Source organism: Alosa pseudoharengus, unplaced genomic scaffold (assembly GCF_046254945.1).
Source record: "Alosa pseudoharengus isolate Yale_2024_CS ecotype anadromous, Long Island Sound unplaced genomic scaffold, YU_APseudo_1.1 YU_APseudo_1.1_scf_17, whole genome shotgun sequence".
Classification (NCBI taxonomy): Eukaryota; Metazoa; Chordata; class Actinopteri; order Clupeiformes; family Clupeidae; genus Alosa; species Alosa pseudoharengus.
In genome coordinates this window covers 23370848-23390348 of record NW_027468640.1, presented here as the reverse complement: position 1 = coordinate 23390348, position 19501 = coordinate 23370848, and the positions used below count along the sequence as shown (strand labels likewise).

Below are 19501 nucleotides of genomic sequence, written 5' to 3'. Positions count from 1 at the left end.
TCACTGGATGTAGAGTATTCAGTAGGCCTATGTTATGGTTACAAAATAGAGAAGCACTTCCATTCCATGGTGTTGGCAGTGGCATTGCTGAGGGAACTGAGTTCAGTGTACAACTGCGCAACACCACAAGTCAACAAACCAAATGACAGACCAGAAATCAACAGCCTGCAAGACCGATCATTTGGAAAATGGCCGCTGTCTGTCGATGTGTTGATATGAGGCGCGTCATCGGTCTCCTGTCGGCCCACTAATCTCCTCTCCACAGAGCTATCATCTGCACCATCTCACGCCTGAGTCAGCCTCAGACGCACATGTCTTACGTCCGTTTCTAACGCTTGCATTTCTCCTTCTCTCTCTTTTTTTCTTTTCTTTTCTTTCTTTCTATTTCACCATCTCGGGTCTATTTCTGCACTTCCCCCTCACTTCCTCTGCGCGGCTTCCATAGCTGAGGTGATGGTGCGCAGGTACTTTTTGCTGTTTGTTTGTGGCCTCCTGGTAGGTCATATCAGACCAAGTGTAATGCTCTGGGTCTCCATATCATCATGTTGCTGTTTGTTTGCTCAGTTTATGCACATAACACCTTTTAATTGTTTATTTGTCACAGGATGTTTTATGTTGCTCTGCATTGAGTGTTATTTAAGAAATGAAGTCAAGTCATTAGTTCTAAAGAATTTCTGATTGTCAGCATTAGCTTCATCATGATAATTTATAAATCTATTAAATTAATTTATTAATCTATTAAAAAATAGTTTTAATAGAGATGTTTGCAAGGACTTTTCCTATTTATACTTGGAAATCCTGCACTTAAAATGGAGATATAAGTATACAACAAAAATAAATGATTTCATTTATATCATGTGCAGGTTAGTAAGATTCTAAATGCTTTGAAGTGGTAACCAAAGTGCCCTGTCCATCTCAGGCAGGATAAGGAGTCGTGGATCCGCTCCAAGTATGTGGAGAAAAAGTTCATCCAGAAGCTTCCGGAGACGGGCCGTGTGACTCCTCTGAGGCGCTCCAGTGCCCGACGGAACCGCAGCACGGTGCAGGAGCGACAAGGAGGAACCCGCCCCGCCCTCAAACCCAAACCCAACCGTGCCACCCTGCCCCGCCTGTCAGGTAAACACACACACACACACACACACACAAACACACACATTTAAAGATAGGGCCTTTCACACACAAAAAAAAGTAATTAATTCTCTCACACACACATGCTGACTCAATCTCTCTCTTTTTTTTCTCTCTCTCTCTCTCTCTCTCTCTCTTTCAGACACACACTCACACAGGTTTTCTCTCACAAACATTTACAGTACACATGCACACACTTTAAGAGAGAGAGAGAGAGAAAACGAGGGAGGGAAAGAGAGAGAAAGCGAGAAAGGGGAAAGGGATACAATCCCACTCTATCTCTCTCTCCAACAATCAGGCCTTATACCAATTTATTATATAATTGTATCAGTCCACAAACACACAATGGCTGTTCACATTCAGCTGGACTTGAGGGTTGGAGTGGTGTGCATGAGTGTGTAAATGCTGTTGTGTTAAGGCATTAGGATCGAGCCGTAATCTAACCAGAGGAATGTCATGTGCCTCTCTCCTTTAGGGATAAGCCCAAGTGACCTCAAGAACAATAGCCCCTCTTACAAGGGTAAGACACACACACACACACACACACACACACACACACACACACACACACACACACACAAACGCATTTACAAGTTGACACACACACACACACACACACACTCATCCACCCACACACAGATTTTTTCAGTGTGACAGATCTTACTTTTTTATTCATATACACTTCTGAGACCCTGGGTGGGTGTGTGTGGGTGTGTCTGTGTGTTCATATTTTTGGCATGTGTTGGTGTTTCTGTTCCCTATTTTGGTGTGTGCCTGTGTATGCTCGTGTACCCACATTTATATGCATATGTGTGTTTATGTTGTGTGGAGGGTGGACACATTCATCGGTGTGTTTTGTGTGCGTGTGTGATGTGTGTGTGTGTGTGTGTGTGTGATGTGCGTGTCTGCGCGTGTGTGTGTCTGTGTTCGAGCAGACTATGAGGACGGGGAGGAGGAGGACCTGAGTGGCCTGCATCCCGGTGCCCTGCTCTACAAATCAGCCGCCATGCAACACTTCCCCGTCATGGCCGACGCGCTGGCCCATGGCGCCGACGTCAACTGGATCAACGTGGCCGAGGAGAGCAGCACGCCGCTTATCCAGGCAGCGACAACGGTGAGAGACACACGCCTTACAGAAACCTTCGAATAAACATGACCAAAGTCAGCAAAAGGGTTTTAAACTAGTAAAATCACTGTAAAAGTCTCAAATAGGGACTTTGAGTTGAGCCTGCCTGTTCCGATGTTCAAGTCAAACCCTGATGTCAGAAGCACTTTGCATCACTAATGATGGCATAGACAAAAATGTCCCAAAAATAAACTTAATCTATGTCAATATGCCAAAGCATTATGCGAGTAACAGCATATGCACTTGTAGTGGGTCAGTGATGATGTCATCAATCCCATCACTAATCCACGCGAAGCCACAGCTTCTCTAAGATGTTTGCGTAGTATTGCATAGCCACTTCATAATCAGCATACTTAGCAACAGTTTGTGTTACAAACATCACTGAGCAACAGACAGGATCTTCTCCAGCAATACTGGACATTTAAAAACAGTTTGGCAAGACCAGACCAAAAAAAGTTAATTCATTGAACTAAAAGGAGAGAGAGCATCCAAGGTGAAAATATAAACAAAATAGGACATCAACAGAGATGTGGAGAAAAATATGAAGAACGTAAGAATGCTCTTTTATAATGATGAAGAGCAAGGTAAAAGAGATACTGCCTTCTCCGAAAAACCTCTAAGCCTCTCCCTTTCATCCCACTGGGTGCATTTGGCCTCCTAAGCAGAGTGTCCTGGCTCGCTGAAGTGTGTACTAGCCCTGAATTAGGCCAAGCTACAGATCAAGTGTGCTCAAGGGAGTAGTATGCATGCTGTGTATGCAGTCTTAGAGAGTTGAAGCAAAAAGGAGAAAAGGGGTTATGTAAGTGACAGCACTGGTTGCGTATGTTATACATGGGAGCAGATGGGGTCATTTGTTTGTCTGGTTGTTGTTTTTTCCCCCAGAATTCTTTGGCAGCATGTGAGTTTCTGCTCCAGAATGGGGCCAATGTCAGCCAGGTTGATGTTAATGGAAGAGGACCTCTCCACCATGCTACTATACTGGGCCACACAGGGTATGAAACACACACACACACACACACACACACACACACACACACACAGACACAGACACAAATATATACATAAACACTAGAACAGACAGAGAAATCACTTACAGGAAAACAAATAATTTCTGAAATACCAAGTAGGCCCATGTCAGACTCTGGACATCAAATTGTATCGTACAGGGGGGCAGACACTCATGAGGCCAACTTGCAGTTTCCCAAAACGCGCTGGTCACCCAACATGATTTAGACACACCAAAACAAGCAGATATAAGACACACACAGAAACTTGATCACACACTGCTCTGTCCCATAGGTTGGTGTGTCTCTTCCTAAAGCGAGGAGCAGACTACAACGCCAGAGACAAGAGCGGCAAAGACCCAATCAGCATCGCTGTAGAGAGTGCCAATGCTGACATCGTGACCCTGTGAGTGTGATATGCTGCATTCTAAATGCCATCTACTCTCTAATTTCAGTGGAATATCTGTATTCATCTGCCCCTCTGATTGGTGAACTCCTAAAGTGGTGTGTTTTGATTTGTTCTTTCAACAGGCTGCGGATCGCCAAGATGAACAAAGAAATGCGGGAGATGGATGGCGCGTTTGGCCAATCAGGTCAATCCGAGGGGCTGGGCTGTGAGGGTGAAGGGGGTGGAGCGGGCTCTGTGATTGGCCAGACAAAAAAGAACTTGCAGGCTCTGAGGAACCAGCTCAGTGAATGGGCCCACGGAGTTCAGAATGGATAGAGCTGGATCTGGGGATGTACAGTAGGGACACTGGACGCAATAATGAAGCTGACCAAGTCATGGGCACTTTCTGTGGCCAAGGCACTAAGTCCTCTAATCTCCTGACTTTGGAGATTTGCGTGTGTGTATGTTTGTGTGTGTGTGTGTATGTTAGATTCTGTCGGAGGGGATGTCTGCTGCACGTTAACCATTCAGCTTTAGGAGATATTCATGTAACACTAACAATGTTGGCCAAGAAGTCAGATGAGTTGAATGTAGACATCCCCATTACTGCCAGAGTGCCTAAGATATGGCATGTTTTACATACTGCTGTGAAGGGTTTGTAAAGTTTTTATAGATTTTTGTATATTTTAAAAATGTACATTTCCCTTGAATATGTTTTATTATATTAAGTACTAGGCCCTTTCTGTTACAGGATAGTACCTCAAACAGATTCAAGTTTGAATGGGTTTGAGTGACTTATCACATGACGCATTACTGTAGTTTTAAATTTGTCTTTATTGAATGCTCAGTATGTCTAAGCTATGCAGAGTGCTGAAACCACATTCAGCAGTCAGTGATCAGAATTGATCAGTCATCTGAATTCTCACTGGTGCCTTTCAGTTGCTAGTCTGCCTTTCGACCAATCATCTCGCTGGGCAATTAGGCTTTTACAGATAGGCGTTTAGTTCCTGTTCCGTTAAGCCCATTTCATCCACTGTTTTGCCATTTATTAGGCAATTGCATACAAATGTCCCTGTTTTGCGGGACAAAGACAACTTTGTACAAATGTGTTAAAAAAGCGAGTCGGCTATCCAGAAAACAAGTGTGACATGGCCTGGGTCTGTAGCCAGTGTGGGGAGGCAGACCCTGAACAAGAGGCTTTTATGTCCGTCACCGAAGGGCTCAGGGACCTGCTGCTGGGTTGACCTGTTGATTGAGGAGTACTCCAAGGTCCCAGTGGTGTCGGGTGGAGTTCAACAGCTCTATGAAGACAATGATTACGCCGACAAAACATTTTAGATCAGGGCCCTCTGGCCAACCTCTGTTCATCCTCTACATTAAGTGGCATTTCATTGTGGAAGTTGATGACTTTCATCTGAAGCAGTGAGCAGTTGCAGGGCCAGCATACGGTATCTTAGACTGTAGTTTATGCAGTCCATGACTGTAGTTTATGCTGTCCATGACTGTGGTAGCAGCTCACAGATAAATGGCATTGTGCTGATCTGTGAAATCTCAACCAACACGCCCTCATTATCCCTCCATGTTACTAAGGTGTATTTCAAGTGGCTAAGACTGCTGTCAGTAACACTCTGGACATAAGTAGCCTACCCTTGTGCAATGAATGGGCTTGACTGATCCATGTTAACCACACTCTTAAAACGAATGTGTTGAAAACAACACAACTTCCGTTGTTTTTAATACATCTTTGTGTCCAGATAGGGACAACACAGTTTGTCTTGTTTCCAACACATTGCTTTTGTTATTCGTTACATAGTATATGTTGAAAATGACACAACTTGCGTTGTGTTTAACACATCTCTGTGTCCACAACGCAGTTTGGGAACAACGCAGTTTGTGTTTATTCCTACACATTCGTTTTAAGAGTGCATGTTCTTTATACAGTAATCGTGTATGTAACCCATGCTACCTCTAATAACCCAGCTTCGGAAAGTCCTACCATGTATTGGTTATACCTGTTCACACAAAACAGGTTATTTTATTAATTTACTCATCTACCTGGCTAAAGAGTTGTGCTAATTACAGTAGAATCAGCTAATTGAGTGAATGGTTGGAACAGATACATTGTAGGACTTTTTTACTTTTAATTAGACTTTTAATAGACTATCTGATTAAAAAGGCCTCATTGATATGCAAGGATACTAATATTTTTGCCACTGACATTGGAATCCCAGTGTTTTGGTGTTTTGGGCATTTAACATGAAAATGCATATTTTTTAGTATATGTCCATTTAGGGCTCAATGAAAAGGTGTTGGTGTTGAATTAGGACAGCGGGCCACTAACCTGGTGCAATGTGGCTGTTCTCAGCCAGTGGACTGACTATCTTGGTGTTCTGCTAATATTCATTCAGTGGAAACTGCTTTTCATATGGGACTGGTTGCCTTCCACATGATGCTGTGCTTGTAAAGTGTGTTATTTCAGTCATTGTCTTTTGAAAGCACCCCAGTGTGGCTAACTCTTAAAGGTCTATGTTGCACATGTTTGTTGTTGAGTTTTTTTAATTTGTGTCTTTATTTGACTGTCTGCAATCTGAATGGCTCTGTGTGTGGATATTTATGTGCGTGCGTGCGTGCGTGCATGCGCGTGTGTGTTTGTGACTGTGTGTGTATGTGTGTGTGTGTGTGTGTGTTTGTGTCTGTGTGTGCGCGTACGTACGTGTGTGTGTGTGTGTGCTGATATGTGTGTGTGTGTTCGTGTCTGTGTGTGCACGTACGTGTGTGTGTGTGTGTGTGTGTGTGCTGATGTGTCCATGGAGGCGGTCAGTCTCTGCTGCTTGCACAGTTGTGTGTGTCGTCTGCACCCCGCCCGCCCGCCCGCCACAGGTAATAGTCCACTCTCTCAGCCTCATAGCATGCCGTGCACACAGGGGCCCGTTTCAAAACCTCAATCAACACTGTGTACCCCTTTCCACTTAGTCTAGCATCCCCCAAACTATAATTAGTCATTACAATTATTTGTGTGTGTGTTTGTATGTTTGTTTGTGCGAGTGTTTGTGTATCCTCTCCCAGAATCTACCTTCTTATCTTTTCGTGTGTGTGTGTGTGTGTGTGTGTGCTGCAGGCTTGTCCTCATGTCCCCTTGTCCATAATGTCCCAACTTAATTTCCCTCCTATGGATAATGGATTCATCAAAATATATTGAAAGAAAACATTGGAAACCTAGAAAGAATGGGAGGTTTTGGTGCAGTGTGCTGGATTCTATAGGTTTTGAAAAGGGCTTGTGCTCTGCATAGCTGCCTGCTTTGCCCCAGTTAAATGGGATTCTTGCGCAACTAATTGTGATTTTTTAAATTTTATTTTGGCTCATTAGATGAATTAACAAACTAATTATTGGGCAACTGGCGTGGGGTGCTTGGGTAAATCACACTTGCATGCAAAGTCTTGTGTCTGTGTGGATGTGAGTTTTTTTTGTAGAATGGCATGCCATATGGAGAGATACTGTACATAAACAAAGGCTATGCCAAACCTGTCATCATGAATTACCCTAGGGCAGTACCATTCAGTCCACCAAGGTCAATATTTCGACCCAATGTTTCTACAGACACAACACCTGTAACAAACAGAGAGGTAGGCCCCTGCAGTAGTGGGCTAGTAGACTGAAGATTATTTTACTAAATTGCATGGGCATAGTGCATGATTTAATTATGTTATGTGTATTATTCTCTCTCTCTCTCTCTCTCTCTCTCTCTCCGCTGTTTATTACAATGCATGTGTTTATCTATGCGTACCTTACTGCATGGCTAACCCTACTTTTGTGTCCCCTCTCAGGTGATGAGACTTGTCTAGATATCTTCAGAGATTTCTCTCAGATGGCTTCCAACAACCCAGAGAAGCTAAAACGCCGCAGCACCGACATCAAAACCCCCTGATCAGCAGGTGGCAGTGTTTCACAACACATGCTCCCTTCTGTTCAGCTTGTACACACACACACACACACATGGGCACACACATAAACACACACATACACACACAAACATTTTTGCTCACTTATTTTCCAGTCATTGTCAGAATCATGTGCTTTCTCTACACGTGTGCCTGAACCATGACCAATCCTGTGTATGTAACTTCTCTTGCACCATGTTTAATGGTAAAGTACGTTTTGTGCTGGATTTATTTCTTTTTATCTTATATGTATATTCTGATTGTTTTATATGGATTTCCCAGCACTTGAGAGTGAAGAATAAAACTGTACTGAATTAAATAGATTGTGTATCCTGTTATTAATTATTTTTTTGACATGGCATCCACCATACTAGCGTAGCCTGGCCCCTCCCATCCTAGATCTCCTTTCAGGGAGATACTAGTCTGGGACATGATGATAATTTATTACAATTATCACAACAGTCAGTAAGGACTCGACTCTCACACAGAGGGCCAAAAAGTTAAACAAAGTCTTGAAAGATTTGTATATATTTTTTAAAGATATCTAGTGCAAAGTGCAGTGCAAATGTTTTAGTCAATCCCGGTCTTCCCTCATTGCAAAGAGTAGTGCATATTGAGCCACCATTTAAATAGGTTCTGTGCAGGTGTTATTTACAAAGTTACATATAGCTCTTCCAAGTAGTGAACAGCTGGTATTAAATACACAGGAGAAGGATGTTTGCCTCTTAAATTTAGCTTTGGAAAGCTAAAGTCCTTTCTGTTCTTTCCATGCACCTTAGTGAAAGCTTCATCTAAAACTTCTCGTGGATACACTCTCGTTAAAAACTGTCTCAAAGAGTTTCTGTGTCTCCGCTTGGAAATCATCATCCCTTGTACAGATGTGTTGAATCCTGACCAGAATCAATCCTATCACTAATGCATGTCACTTCAGAAAGTTGAGATATAAAATCACCAGTATCTCTAAGGTATGATGGGAGCTTTTCCACTAATGGTCTTATATGGCAGTCAACAAAATGGGATAAAGGTTCTATAAGTTAACCAATACATACAAGCTATGATAGGACAACATTTTGGAAACCCTTCTGAAGCTTTATGTACTTTACTTTAGGTAAACTGTAAATCACTGGTTTGATGGGAAAAAATATTAATTAAATATTTATATTCAGACTGACTCACATGATCAGAGGACCAGGCTTGTTTTAGAAACTGGACCATTTTTCCTTTAAAGGGGTGTGTTCTCACATGAGAACTTTGTGTAGAACTTGCAGTCAAATAACTCTCTATTGATTTCATCATCATACATACTGTCCATCAGCATTATCCCACTCCCTTTATCGGCTGGTTTTACAGTGGTGTTAGAGTCCTTAGACAGAGATAACTGTGCAGGCGTTCTGTATTCTGTAGGAGCATTCTCAGCTGTCAAAGGTAAGTTGGTTCTCCCCTTATGATAGAAATATTCTGACTTAACAGAGCGAAAGAATTTAAAGAGTTCTACCTTAAGGGACTACTTACTACTTAAATAAGTGACAGGCGTAGGCACCAATAACAGTCCTTTAATGGAGTTGACATCATCAGACAGTCTCTGGCAAAATAGATTGAAGATTGTTTCCTGTATTTTTGGCTCCTTCTTGTCTGGCCTCTTCTCCTTGTCTTTGTTGTCTTTTGTGTCTGGCTGACCATCTTGGAGGTGCATTCTCTAAAAAAAATCCTTATCAGACTCAACTTACCCAAACAACAATTCTCCACTTTGCATAACTGGTCAAAAAGTTTTGTATTGCCTTGGTGGTGTATCATCAGCTTTGGGCCAAGTTTTCAGGGGTCTCTCTTATACAGTCATTCTGAGTTGTTATGTGAATAATTAAAAATATTCTGGCACCCGACAAGAAGAACAGCTTAGCCTAAAATACAGCAAGCGAATGGAAACTGGAATTGGAGCAAAGGTGAGCAGGTTCACTATCCTGACTGACATTCAAAATTCCCTTTTCTGTAAGAAGAATTCACCTAACTGTAATTCTTAAAACCTGCATACTTCTTTTTCAACAAGTCAAAATAGGCCTGGTTGCACAAAACATGTCCCTGAAGCTGCAAAATTCCTCTCAGATTACACATTATCCGCAGCTCCATTCATGCCACTTTTTAGTCCCTTTCAGAATAGGCTGTTTCTGGGGCCTGTTGCCTTAAATGCAAATGAGCTGTTGTTGGCCACTCCCCGCTCAGGAACTGTTTACATCAATGGGCAGCATGGTCGTAAGCCAGGGTCGGTGGATTCAGTGGATATCGCTTACCAACCCCATTGCCACTCATTTGTATACTTGAAATATGGATGATATCAGGTGTGTAAAAGACGTTTGGATATTTTGTGTAGCCTACTACACAAAATACTGTTGACACTCTTTCGCATGGTGCTGGTTGGAAAAGATAGGTGACCAAAATGGCGACCAAAATGGAACGCACGGTTTTGTTTAGCACCTGCAGTGTTTGTAGAAGCATCAGAGACCCAAATGGAAGTACAAAAGCACAGAAAAAGTGAGTTTTGCATAATATGTATAATATATGCATAATCATTCATAATAGCATATATTTTAGCAGTGTGCAATCAGTTCAAAAAGAAAAAAATAAACAAAAAGCAATTAAAGTACTGTGCATTACAGGAAATTGATAGAAGGTACATGTAATACATAACTAAAATAGGTCTAATACAAATGTTTGGTAAAAAACCTATTAAACATCATACAAATATATTAAATAAAAGAGTAAAACCAAGATTTTGTCTGTGGAAATAAACTTAAAGACAAGGCGTCAGGCAGTTTTACCATTTGCTACAAGACACAGACTATTACGTAGTCTGTAACAGTAAGTTCCTTAATGTTTTGGACAGTTTAGAGCTAAAGCAGCATGTTACAGGGCCCACCCACAACCTTGGCAACACCCTCGATCTAGTCATTTCTAGAGGGATAGAAGTCACGGACTTATCAGTAAATGATATAAATATGTCTGATCATTATTGTGTATCTTTTAATATAGTACTACATACTTCAAAAATTCATCCCGAAATTGCAATCAAATCGCGACTCTTGGACATTAAAGCAGAACAGCAGTTCATAGCTCTTATAGACTCCAAACCGGCTCCTCAACATGTGCTTTGGATCCAATCCCTACTAGATTCCTCAAAAATGTGATAGCTTAGCTCCCTTAATTCTCAAGATAATAAATACCTCATTAGAAACAGGTATATTTCCAACTGCTTTTAAAACCGCTGTTGTGAAACCTTTACTTAAAATGTCGAATCTTGACCATACTAATCTGAGCAACTACAGGCCTATATCAAACCTAACGTTCCTAAGCAAAGTACAAAGAAAAAGTCGTTTGTAATCAGTTAAATACCTTCCTCAACGAGGAAGGGGAATGACTGACTCTTCTCTAATAATGTGCGACATGTTATTTTTTATATTTCTGATATGTTGCTGATTGGATCATAAACGGTCACAGCAATGAAGAAAAGTGAAAGTAATTGATAACGACTGACTGACTATTATTGTGTTACATGCTCCAAATGTAAATAAAGCACTTTGAGCTGCATTCTGTGTATGAAAGGTGCTATACAAATAAAGCTTATTATTATTATTATTATTACCTATTTCACAACTTTTCTGACAACTTTTCCCACTCTTCTGACATGGTGCTATAGCTTGGGTTCACCGTTCCACATTCCCTATGCTCAACATGGTGTATAAATTCAGTTGGATTTTAGTTAGCACACATGCTAACCTGCATTAAATTGTACTTTTTAAGTTTTTAACATTGGTACAAATGTGACATTGTATGATCTTGACAAAAACGTAAAACAGTCCAGCAGCACCAAGCTAAATTACTATATGTCCACTTTTAAATCTGAATTCACCCTGGAAAGTCCTGGCGAAGCTAAGACTGTAGGCCACATAAACAGTCACACATACATTTTTGAGACAGTGTGTAATTTGTACAGTGCGAACAGTGTAAACAGATTTCCAGATTTCACAGATAATTAACAATTAAGATGGTATCTGATGCTCCACGCTTACATCCCAAAGGCCACACAAGCTTACTGCCAACCTGGCTCACTGCAGGCAGAGACCTGATGGTTCATGCTCAGTACAAATTGAGACATTGTGCAGTGAAACCGATTTCTCGGATTTCTCTGAGACACTGCATGCATCATTAACAGGGCCGTGGGAAGTGAGTTTTGGTTGGGGGTGCTGTAGTGGGGGGGGGGGGGGGGGTTAAAAAAAGTTATTGTATTTTATTTAAACGCCTTTCTCTGTTAATGGACAACAGCATACTGGCATTGCATGACACACAGCACAGGCATACATCACTGTCAAGAACATTATGGCTACACTACAGAAAAAATGCGACAAAATTTCGCAATCCACAGATTGATACTAACGCAAACAAAGTAACCGTCTGCTATCTGACGCTACACTAGTAAGGTAACAAAGTTGCTGTAGCCTTGCACCGAAATCGACGGTGAACACGAGAAATATAAAACTGTTGAACACCAACATTAATAAATAATTATGTAATAATTATTGACGCTTCTGACATGGGTGTCAAAACAGGCTAAAGACCCTATCGCACAGCATATTAGACAGAACACATTGACATCAAAACATATGCATAACATAGGCCTACACAACGCAATATTCATAGGCTAGCCTACATTAAATTGATCCACATATCACAAATATAGCCTACAACAAATGCTGACATCCAGGGGCGCAGGAGGCACGGGGGACGTGTGTAACGATCCTGTGTTCCCTGTCCCTCCTTTGTTTACCTCCTGTGCCATGTGCTCCTGCGTTTACTTTCTGTCCCTGTGTTTTACTTCCTGTCAACCATGTGCTCCTTTGTTTGTCTTGCCATGTCTCAGTTCCCTGTGTCTCCACCCCTTACCTGTTTGTCATTATTAGTCTGCTCATTTAATTATGATTTCCAGCCCTGTGTTCACCTGTCTCTCGTTTTACCTTGTTTCGTGTCCACCTGTGCCTTGTTAAATCCCTGTGTATTTAAACCCTCTGTCTCCCCTCAGTCCCCTGTCGGTCTTTGATGTTGTTTCGTGGTTGTAGTGTGCGTTTGTATTAAAGATTCCTGTTCTGACGTTTACGTGTGCCTCGATCGCTACTTGCCCTGCGCCTCGGTCCAGCTCTCCATACTGCAACCCTGACAGAAAGACCGACCGCAAATCATGGACCCCGCAGGCAAGTACATTGCTCATTTTTCTGGTGATTTTGGGAGGTCGGCCTTTTGGGGAACCCGGCTCGCCATCAGACGGTTCCCCAGTGCCTTGGAGGACGACTGGGCCTCCGACGAGGACGACTGGGCCTCCGACGAGGACGACTGGGCCTCCGACGAGGACAACCGGGCCTCAGACGAGGAGGACTGGTCCTCTGAGGAGGAGGGACCAGGCCCCTTTCCTGTTCCAACTCCCCAACGCCCTGGGCCTGCAGTTCTTCCGGTAGCTCCCGCTCCAGCCCCGATTCCGGTGCCAGCCCCGCGCTCTGAGGCGCCTCCGAGTTCCAGTCCCGAGTCCCCGCGCTCTGAAGCGCCTTCGAGTTCCAGTTCCAGTCCCGAGTCCCCGCGCTCTGAAGCGCCTCCCAGTTCCAGTCCCGAGTCGCCGCGCTCTGAAGCGCCTCCGAGTTCCAGTCCCGAGTCCCCGCGCTCTGAAGCGCTTCCGAGTTCTAGTCCCGATTCCCCGCACTCTGAAGCGCCTCCGGCTCCAGTCCCGATTCTGGCTCCAGCCCTGATTCCGGCTCCGGCTCCAGTCCCGATTTTGGCTCCAGCTCCAGTCCCGACTCCGGTTCCAGCTCCCTCTCCATCCCCGAGTCAAGCTCCTGTGCCAGCTCGTGCTCCAGTTCTGACTCCGGCTCCCGTGACTCCAGTCCCTGCTCCGGCTCCTGCTCCGGCTCCGCTGAGTCCGGCTCCGCCTCCCGCGCCGAGTCCTGCTCCTGCTCCGTCTCCTCCGAGTCCTGCTCCTGCTCCGTCTCCGCCGAGTCCGGCTCCTGCTCCGTCTCCGCCGAGTCCGGCTCCTGCTCCGTCTCCGCCGATTTGTATTAAAGATTCCTGTTCTGACGTTTACGTGTGCCTCGATCGCTACTTGCCCTGCGCCTCGGTCCAGCTCTCCATACTGCAACCCTGACAGAAAGACCGACCGCAAATCATGGACCCCGCAGGCAAGTACATTGCTCATTTTTCTGGTGATTTTGGGAGGTCGGCCTTTTGGGGAACCCGGCTCGCCATCAGACGGTTCCCCAGTGCCTTGGAGGACGACTGGGCCTCCGACGAGGACGACTGGGCCTCCGACGAGGACGACTGGGCCTCCGACGAGGACAACCGGGCCTCAGACGAGGAGGACTGGTCCTCTGAGGAGGAGGGACCAGGCCCCTTTCCTGTTCCAACTCCCCAACGCCCTGGGCCTGCAGTTCTTCCGGTAGCTCCCGCTCCAGCCCCGATTCCGGTGCCAGCCCCGCGCTCTGAGGCGCCTCCGAGTTCCAGTCCCGAGTCCCCGCGCTCTGAAGCGCCTCCGAGTTCCAGTTCCAGTCCCGAGTCCCCGCGCTCTGAAGCGCCTCCCAGTTCCAGTCCCGAGTCGCCGCGCTCTGAAGCGCCTCCGAGTTCCAGTCCCGAGTCCCCGCGCTCTGAAGCGCTTCCGAGTTCTAGTCCCGATTCCCCGCACTCTGAAGCGCCTCCGGCTCCAGTCCCGATTCTGGCTCCAGCCCTGATTCCGGCTCCGGCTCCAGTCCCGATTTTGGCTCCAGCTCCAGTCCCGACTCCGGTTCCAGCTCCCTCTCCATCCCCGAGTCAAGCTCCTGTGCCAGCTCGTGCTCCAGTTCTGACTCCGGCTCCCGTGACTCCAGTCCCTGCTCCGGCTCCTGCTCCGGCTCCGCTGAGTCCGGCTCCGCCTCCCGCGCCGAGTCCTGCTCCTGCTCCGTCTCCTCCGAGTCCTACTCCTGCTCCGTCTCCGCCGAGTCCGGCTCCTGCTCCGTCTCCGCCGAGTCCGGCTCCTGCTCCGTCTCCGCCGAGTCCGGCTCCTGCTCCGGCTCCTGCTCCGGCTCCGGCTCCGGCTCCGCCTCCTGCGCCGAGTCCGGCTCCGCCTCCTGCGCCGAGTCCGGCTCCTGCGCCGAGTCCGGCTCCGGCTCCTGCGCCGAGTCCGGCTCCGGCTCCTGCGCCGAGTCCGGCTCCGGCTCCTGCGCCGAGTCCGGCTCCGCCTCCTGCGCCGAGTCCGGCTCCGCCTCCTGCGCCGAGTCCGGCTCCTGCGCCGAGTCCGGCTCCAGTCCCCGCTCTGGCTCCAGCACTCGCTCCTGTCCCGGGTTTGGCTCTGGCTCCGGCTCCAGGCCAGGCTCCGGCTCCAGTACCCCCTCCGGCTCCAGGCCCGGCTCTGGCTCCAGTCCCTACTCCGGTGCCTGCAGCCCAGTCGCCTGAAACGCCGTCCCTGACCGGCCATCCACCCGGCCACCTGCCTGAACCGCCGTCCCTGATCGGCCATCCACCCGGCCGTCCGCCTAACCCTCTGTCCCTGTCCGGCCGCCCGCCTGAACTGCCGTCCCTGACCGGCCGCCCGCCTGAACCGCCGTCCCTGTCCGGCCGTCCGCCCGGCCGCCCGCCTGAACTGCTGTCCCTGACCGGCCGCCTGCCTGGCCCTCCTGCCTTTGGCCCCCTCCACCCCCCCTGCTTGGACTTCTCCTTTTTTTCTGTTGGGCCGTCTGGAATCCGGCCCTTAAAGGGGGGGTACTGTAACGATCCTGTTTTCCCTGTCCCTCCTTTGTTTACCTCCTGTGCCATGTGCTCCTGCGTTTACTTCCTGTCCCTGTGTTTTACTTCCTGTCAACCATGTGCTCCTTTGTTTGTCTTGCCATGTCTCAGTTCCCTGTGTCTCCGCCCCTTACCTGTTTGTCATTATTAGTCTGCTCATTTAATTATGATTTCCAGCCCTGTGTTCACCTGTCTCTCGTTTTACCTTGTTTCGTGTCCACCTGTGCCTTGTTAAATCCCTGTGTATTTAAACCCTCTGTCTCCCCTCAGTCCCCTGTCGGTCTTTGATGTTGTTTCGTGGTTGTAGTGTGCGTTTGTATTAAAGATTCCTGTTCTGACGTTTACGTGTGCCTCGATCGCTACTTGCCCTGCGCCTCGGTCCAGCTCTCCATACTGCAACCCTGACAACGTGGGGGATGTGTCCCACGCAGTGCTGAAGAGACAGCCGTCGTCCCCCTCACTTTTGATAAGGAAAAAAAGCCTTATATACGCTAAATAAATAATAACCTATAGGGTTTGCGCTAACTATGTAAAACTCCCCATTAACAGAATCACATCACTAACCACAGCCATCTACAGCCAAAAAATTTGAGGATTTATGGTAGCCTATCTCCTGCTCAACATGACATTAGCTGTTCTGTTTATTGATAACAAACTCAACTAGCCTACTGATCAACTCTTTTTCACTAGCCTAACTATAAAATACAAGTATATAGGCCTACCCAAAGTTTTTGTTCTAAGACATTTATTTCAAACATAATTTCAAGACACAAATTGGATACTTCAGTTACCTTGGTGCATAAATCCCAGAGAGTAGGCGACCACACCACAGAGTGATGGGCCTTTCTTACGCGTTCAGTGTGGGGTATAAACAAGCTGGTGTCACGTCTGGCTGTCACAGACATGGGGAGCTCTTTGAAGCTTGGGATAATGTGGTACAGTTACTACAGTAACAGTATTTTATTTTACTTATGTAATATATTTTTTTTTTTTCAATTTTATAAATGCTTTGTTTAAATGCTGTTGGAACAAATAGTTGATTATAAAGGCAACTTTCTGTTGCAATTTTCTGTGTGTTCTAGACTGGTAACTTGTTAAGCCAACATGTTCTAACATTGCATAAATATTAACTGCAGACACATAGTGGAGAGTTGATTTGGTTTATACCAGACAATTTAGGTACTGTAGGCCTAACTAGGCTATTTGATCATGTAGTCTATGTTTGGATCATAGGCATGATTATTCATTCATGGCTTCATAAAATATCAACATCATGTTGCTTTTAGAGTATTCTACCATTGGCCCAAGTAGTGTAAAATAAATCTAAAAAAATTAGTAGAATTGCACATAGCAAGAAGCTGGTCTGAGGGCCGATCTGGCATTGTGCTCATCTCACAGTTTTGACAATTTTAATCAAATAATATTTTGAAAACAATCAATGGTATTATCTTAATATTCTGGCAAGTTTAAAATATGATGGTCGAAAGTGGGCCAGAGGTGGCGATCCGATATCTGGAAATCTGATTTCACTATGGGTTTGTGTTCACAATTTGGTCCCCCTCACTTTCAAAATATCTCCTGCGCCCCTGCTGACATCATAAACGCACAGTGTAGCCTTTAACATACACTTTCAAAAAGAAGAGAAAGAACGCTCTGAGGAGGCCACTGAAACAGGCACGCAAAGACACAGATGAATGAATAAGTTTATCTACCTCGCTGAAGAGAGCTCTTGTTTGTGGATGGAGCTTACTTAATATCCATGGCACCTTTCACCGTGGTGCACCGAGACTCCCCGATAACACTATGCATCATTTTAAGCTGAAGATTGAGGCGGCCCGTGTTCAGCTCCTTGGGAAACTCACGGTAATATTCAGCTAGCCTACTTAAAGCGATGGTTCGGAGTAATTTTACCCTAGGGTTCTTTGCACCATGACCCCGAGCCAAACACCCTCCCAGAACCTTTTTTCCCTTGGTCGAGCCCTGGTCGAGTAGCGCCGTCAGAAACGAATGACGTTCTGCAGTCATGATGGAACCAACTTTTATCTCGTAAATTACCCCACTAATAATGCCCTGAATGGTACGAAACTTCTGCAGTAGTACAACTACGACATTTAGTCCAATAACGAGGCATTAGAAAGTTTGTAAGTGCACCAGGAGTTTATTTAAATAAGACTTGCCTGATTATCTGCTACTATACCGCTGCGTCAACGTTTCTTCCGTGATTTGGGAAAAGCCTGTAAAAGTCCTTGCAGGAAGCGATTACATCAACGTTTTTTGGTATATCCAGTTTTAAATATTTTTTTTCCGAAGTGTTTACAACTTAGTAATAACTAATAATTGTTGCAAACTGGACTACGAACAAAATATTAGTGCATTCCTGGATCTACATCCTTATGCATGCTTCCTGCCAGGACTTTTACAGGCTTTTCCCAAATCACGGAAGAAACGTCGATGCAGCGGTATAGTAGCAGATAATCAGGCAAGTCTTATTTAAATAAACTCCTGGTGCACTTACAAACTTTCTAATGCCTCGTTATTGGACTAAAGGTCGTAGTTGTACTACTGCAGAAGTTTCGTACCATTCAGGGCATTATTAGTGGGGTAATTTACGAGATAAAAGTTGGTTCCATCACGACTGCAGAACGTCATTAGTTTTTGATAGCGCTACTCGACCAGGGTTCGACCAAGGGAAAAAAGGTTCTGGGAGGGTGTTTGGCTCGGGGTCATAGTGCAAAGGACCCTAGGGTGAAATTACTCCGAACCATCGCTTTAATTGACCTCTCCAGAATAAGTCCCGCCTCCGTAACTTCCGTATCCATCCAACTTCCGGGCGTGGATTGTCTATGAGAAATAACATGGCGTTTCGAAATATCATACCGGTAAAACATCTGTAGGTAGCGAAGTTGAAAAAGCTGGTGGGCAGATTGGCCTACACACTTCTGCCATATAGTTTCCACTGGATTTTTTGATTTTCGGTGCCGTTTAAGTAGTATACTATAGACTATACTACTTAAACGGCACCGAAAATCGATCTTTCGATCTTTCAAAACGCCATGTTATTTCCCATAGACAATCCACGCCCGGAAGTTGGATGGATACGGAAGTTAGGAGGCGGGATATATTCTGGAGAGGTCTATATGGCATATTGTCGTACCATAAAGCTAGCGTCATAGGATATCTCCCTCAGGTTTGTTTTGTTAATTTGTTTAGTTTTTGTTTAGATCTCCCAGGTCTAATGTAGGCCTAACATTTTTTAGTGCATAATAAAATAATAGACAGGGGGACGGAGAGCTTCTTTTTTTTCTGATCGTGAGTGGTATGACATATAAATATGCGTGCTTTCCTGCAGCACCCCTACTTCCCACGGCTATGATCATTAATGAATTGTTGATAACCCCTCTACTATAGGAAAGTGTGGATTGTGTACAGTATAGCTTTGCATTATACACTGTGCATAGATTACATGGTTTATTGAGAAATGAGACCTATTGAAAATTCTCTGGCTATATCCATAGATATTAGAAAGCTAGATACCGCAGTGTCCATCGAGTTCTATTAGGTGGCATCGTAAACGCAGCTGCCATATTGCTGGGGGCAACACGTTTACTGTCTATGGGCAACACTTGCTGGCAATCAGAGACACCTGTCTGATTTCCAGTCAGAGTCACATGCATCTCCACTGGCCTCCAGTTATTGTTGCCCCCACCAAGATGGCAGCGCTATTTACGTACGTTATGTAGCCCAATGCAATATCTAGCTTTCTAATATCCATGGCTATATCTACTGACCAGGTAATGTTTCATGATTCTCGCGAGATGTCTCCGGGTCGATGAGAGTTTAATTGCAAGGCTGGTTCTCCGTCTGGGTCGATGCCAGCTGTGCTCTATGGCTATGCTAGGTGAGCGATTCCTCTATTACAAGTTCATTTACCGTCAATATGGCTTCGAAGTTGCTATATTAAGTTATAAAAACCTTGCATAGTACTGGTTTAAGCACCTAGGCCTACCATATTTTACACCGTCAGCCTGTCACAACCTGTTCATCTAAATCAAATCAGAACAGGAGGGGAGACCTTCCATTGCAGATTCACAACTCTCATATATCACATTCCTCAAAATCAACATGACTGAA

The 19501-nt window shown here is 45.2% G+C and overlaps 1 protein-coding gene across 2 annotated transcripts in view; it reads left to right on the top strand.

Moving 5' to 3' along the window:
• Positions 1 to 7904, top strand: part of acap1 (ArfGAP with coiled-coil, ankyrin repeat and PH domains 1) — a 34400-nt gene extending 26496 nt beyond the window's left edge. For both annotated transcript variants that reach the window (XM_076289005.1, XM_076289004.1), the window contains 7 exons: positions 920 to 1116; positions 1604 to 1648; positions 2064 to 2242; positions 3137 to 3246; positions 3554 to 3664; positions 3790 to 3851; positions 7472 to 7904. In XM_076289005.1, the coding sequence (XP_076145120.1) occupies positions 920 to 1116; positions 1604 to 1648; positions 2064 to 2242; positions 3137 to 3246; positions 3554 to 3664; positions 3790 to 3851; positions 7472 to 7572 (805 nt within the window). In that variant the 3' untranslated portion in view covers positions 7573 to 7904. The remainder of the gene's footprint in view (positions 1 to 919; positions 1117 to 1603; positions 1649 to 2063; positions 2243 to 3136; positions 3247 to 3553; positions 3665 to 3789; positions 3852 to 7471) is intronic.
• The last annotated feature ends 11597 nt before the right edge of the window (positions 7905 to 19501 follow it).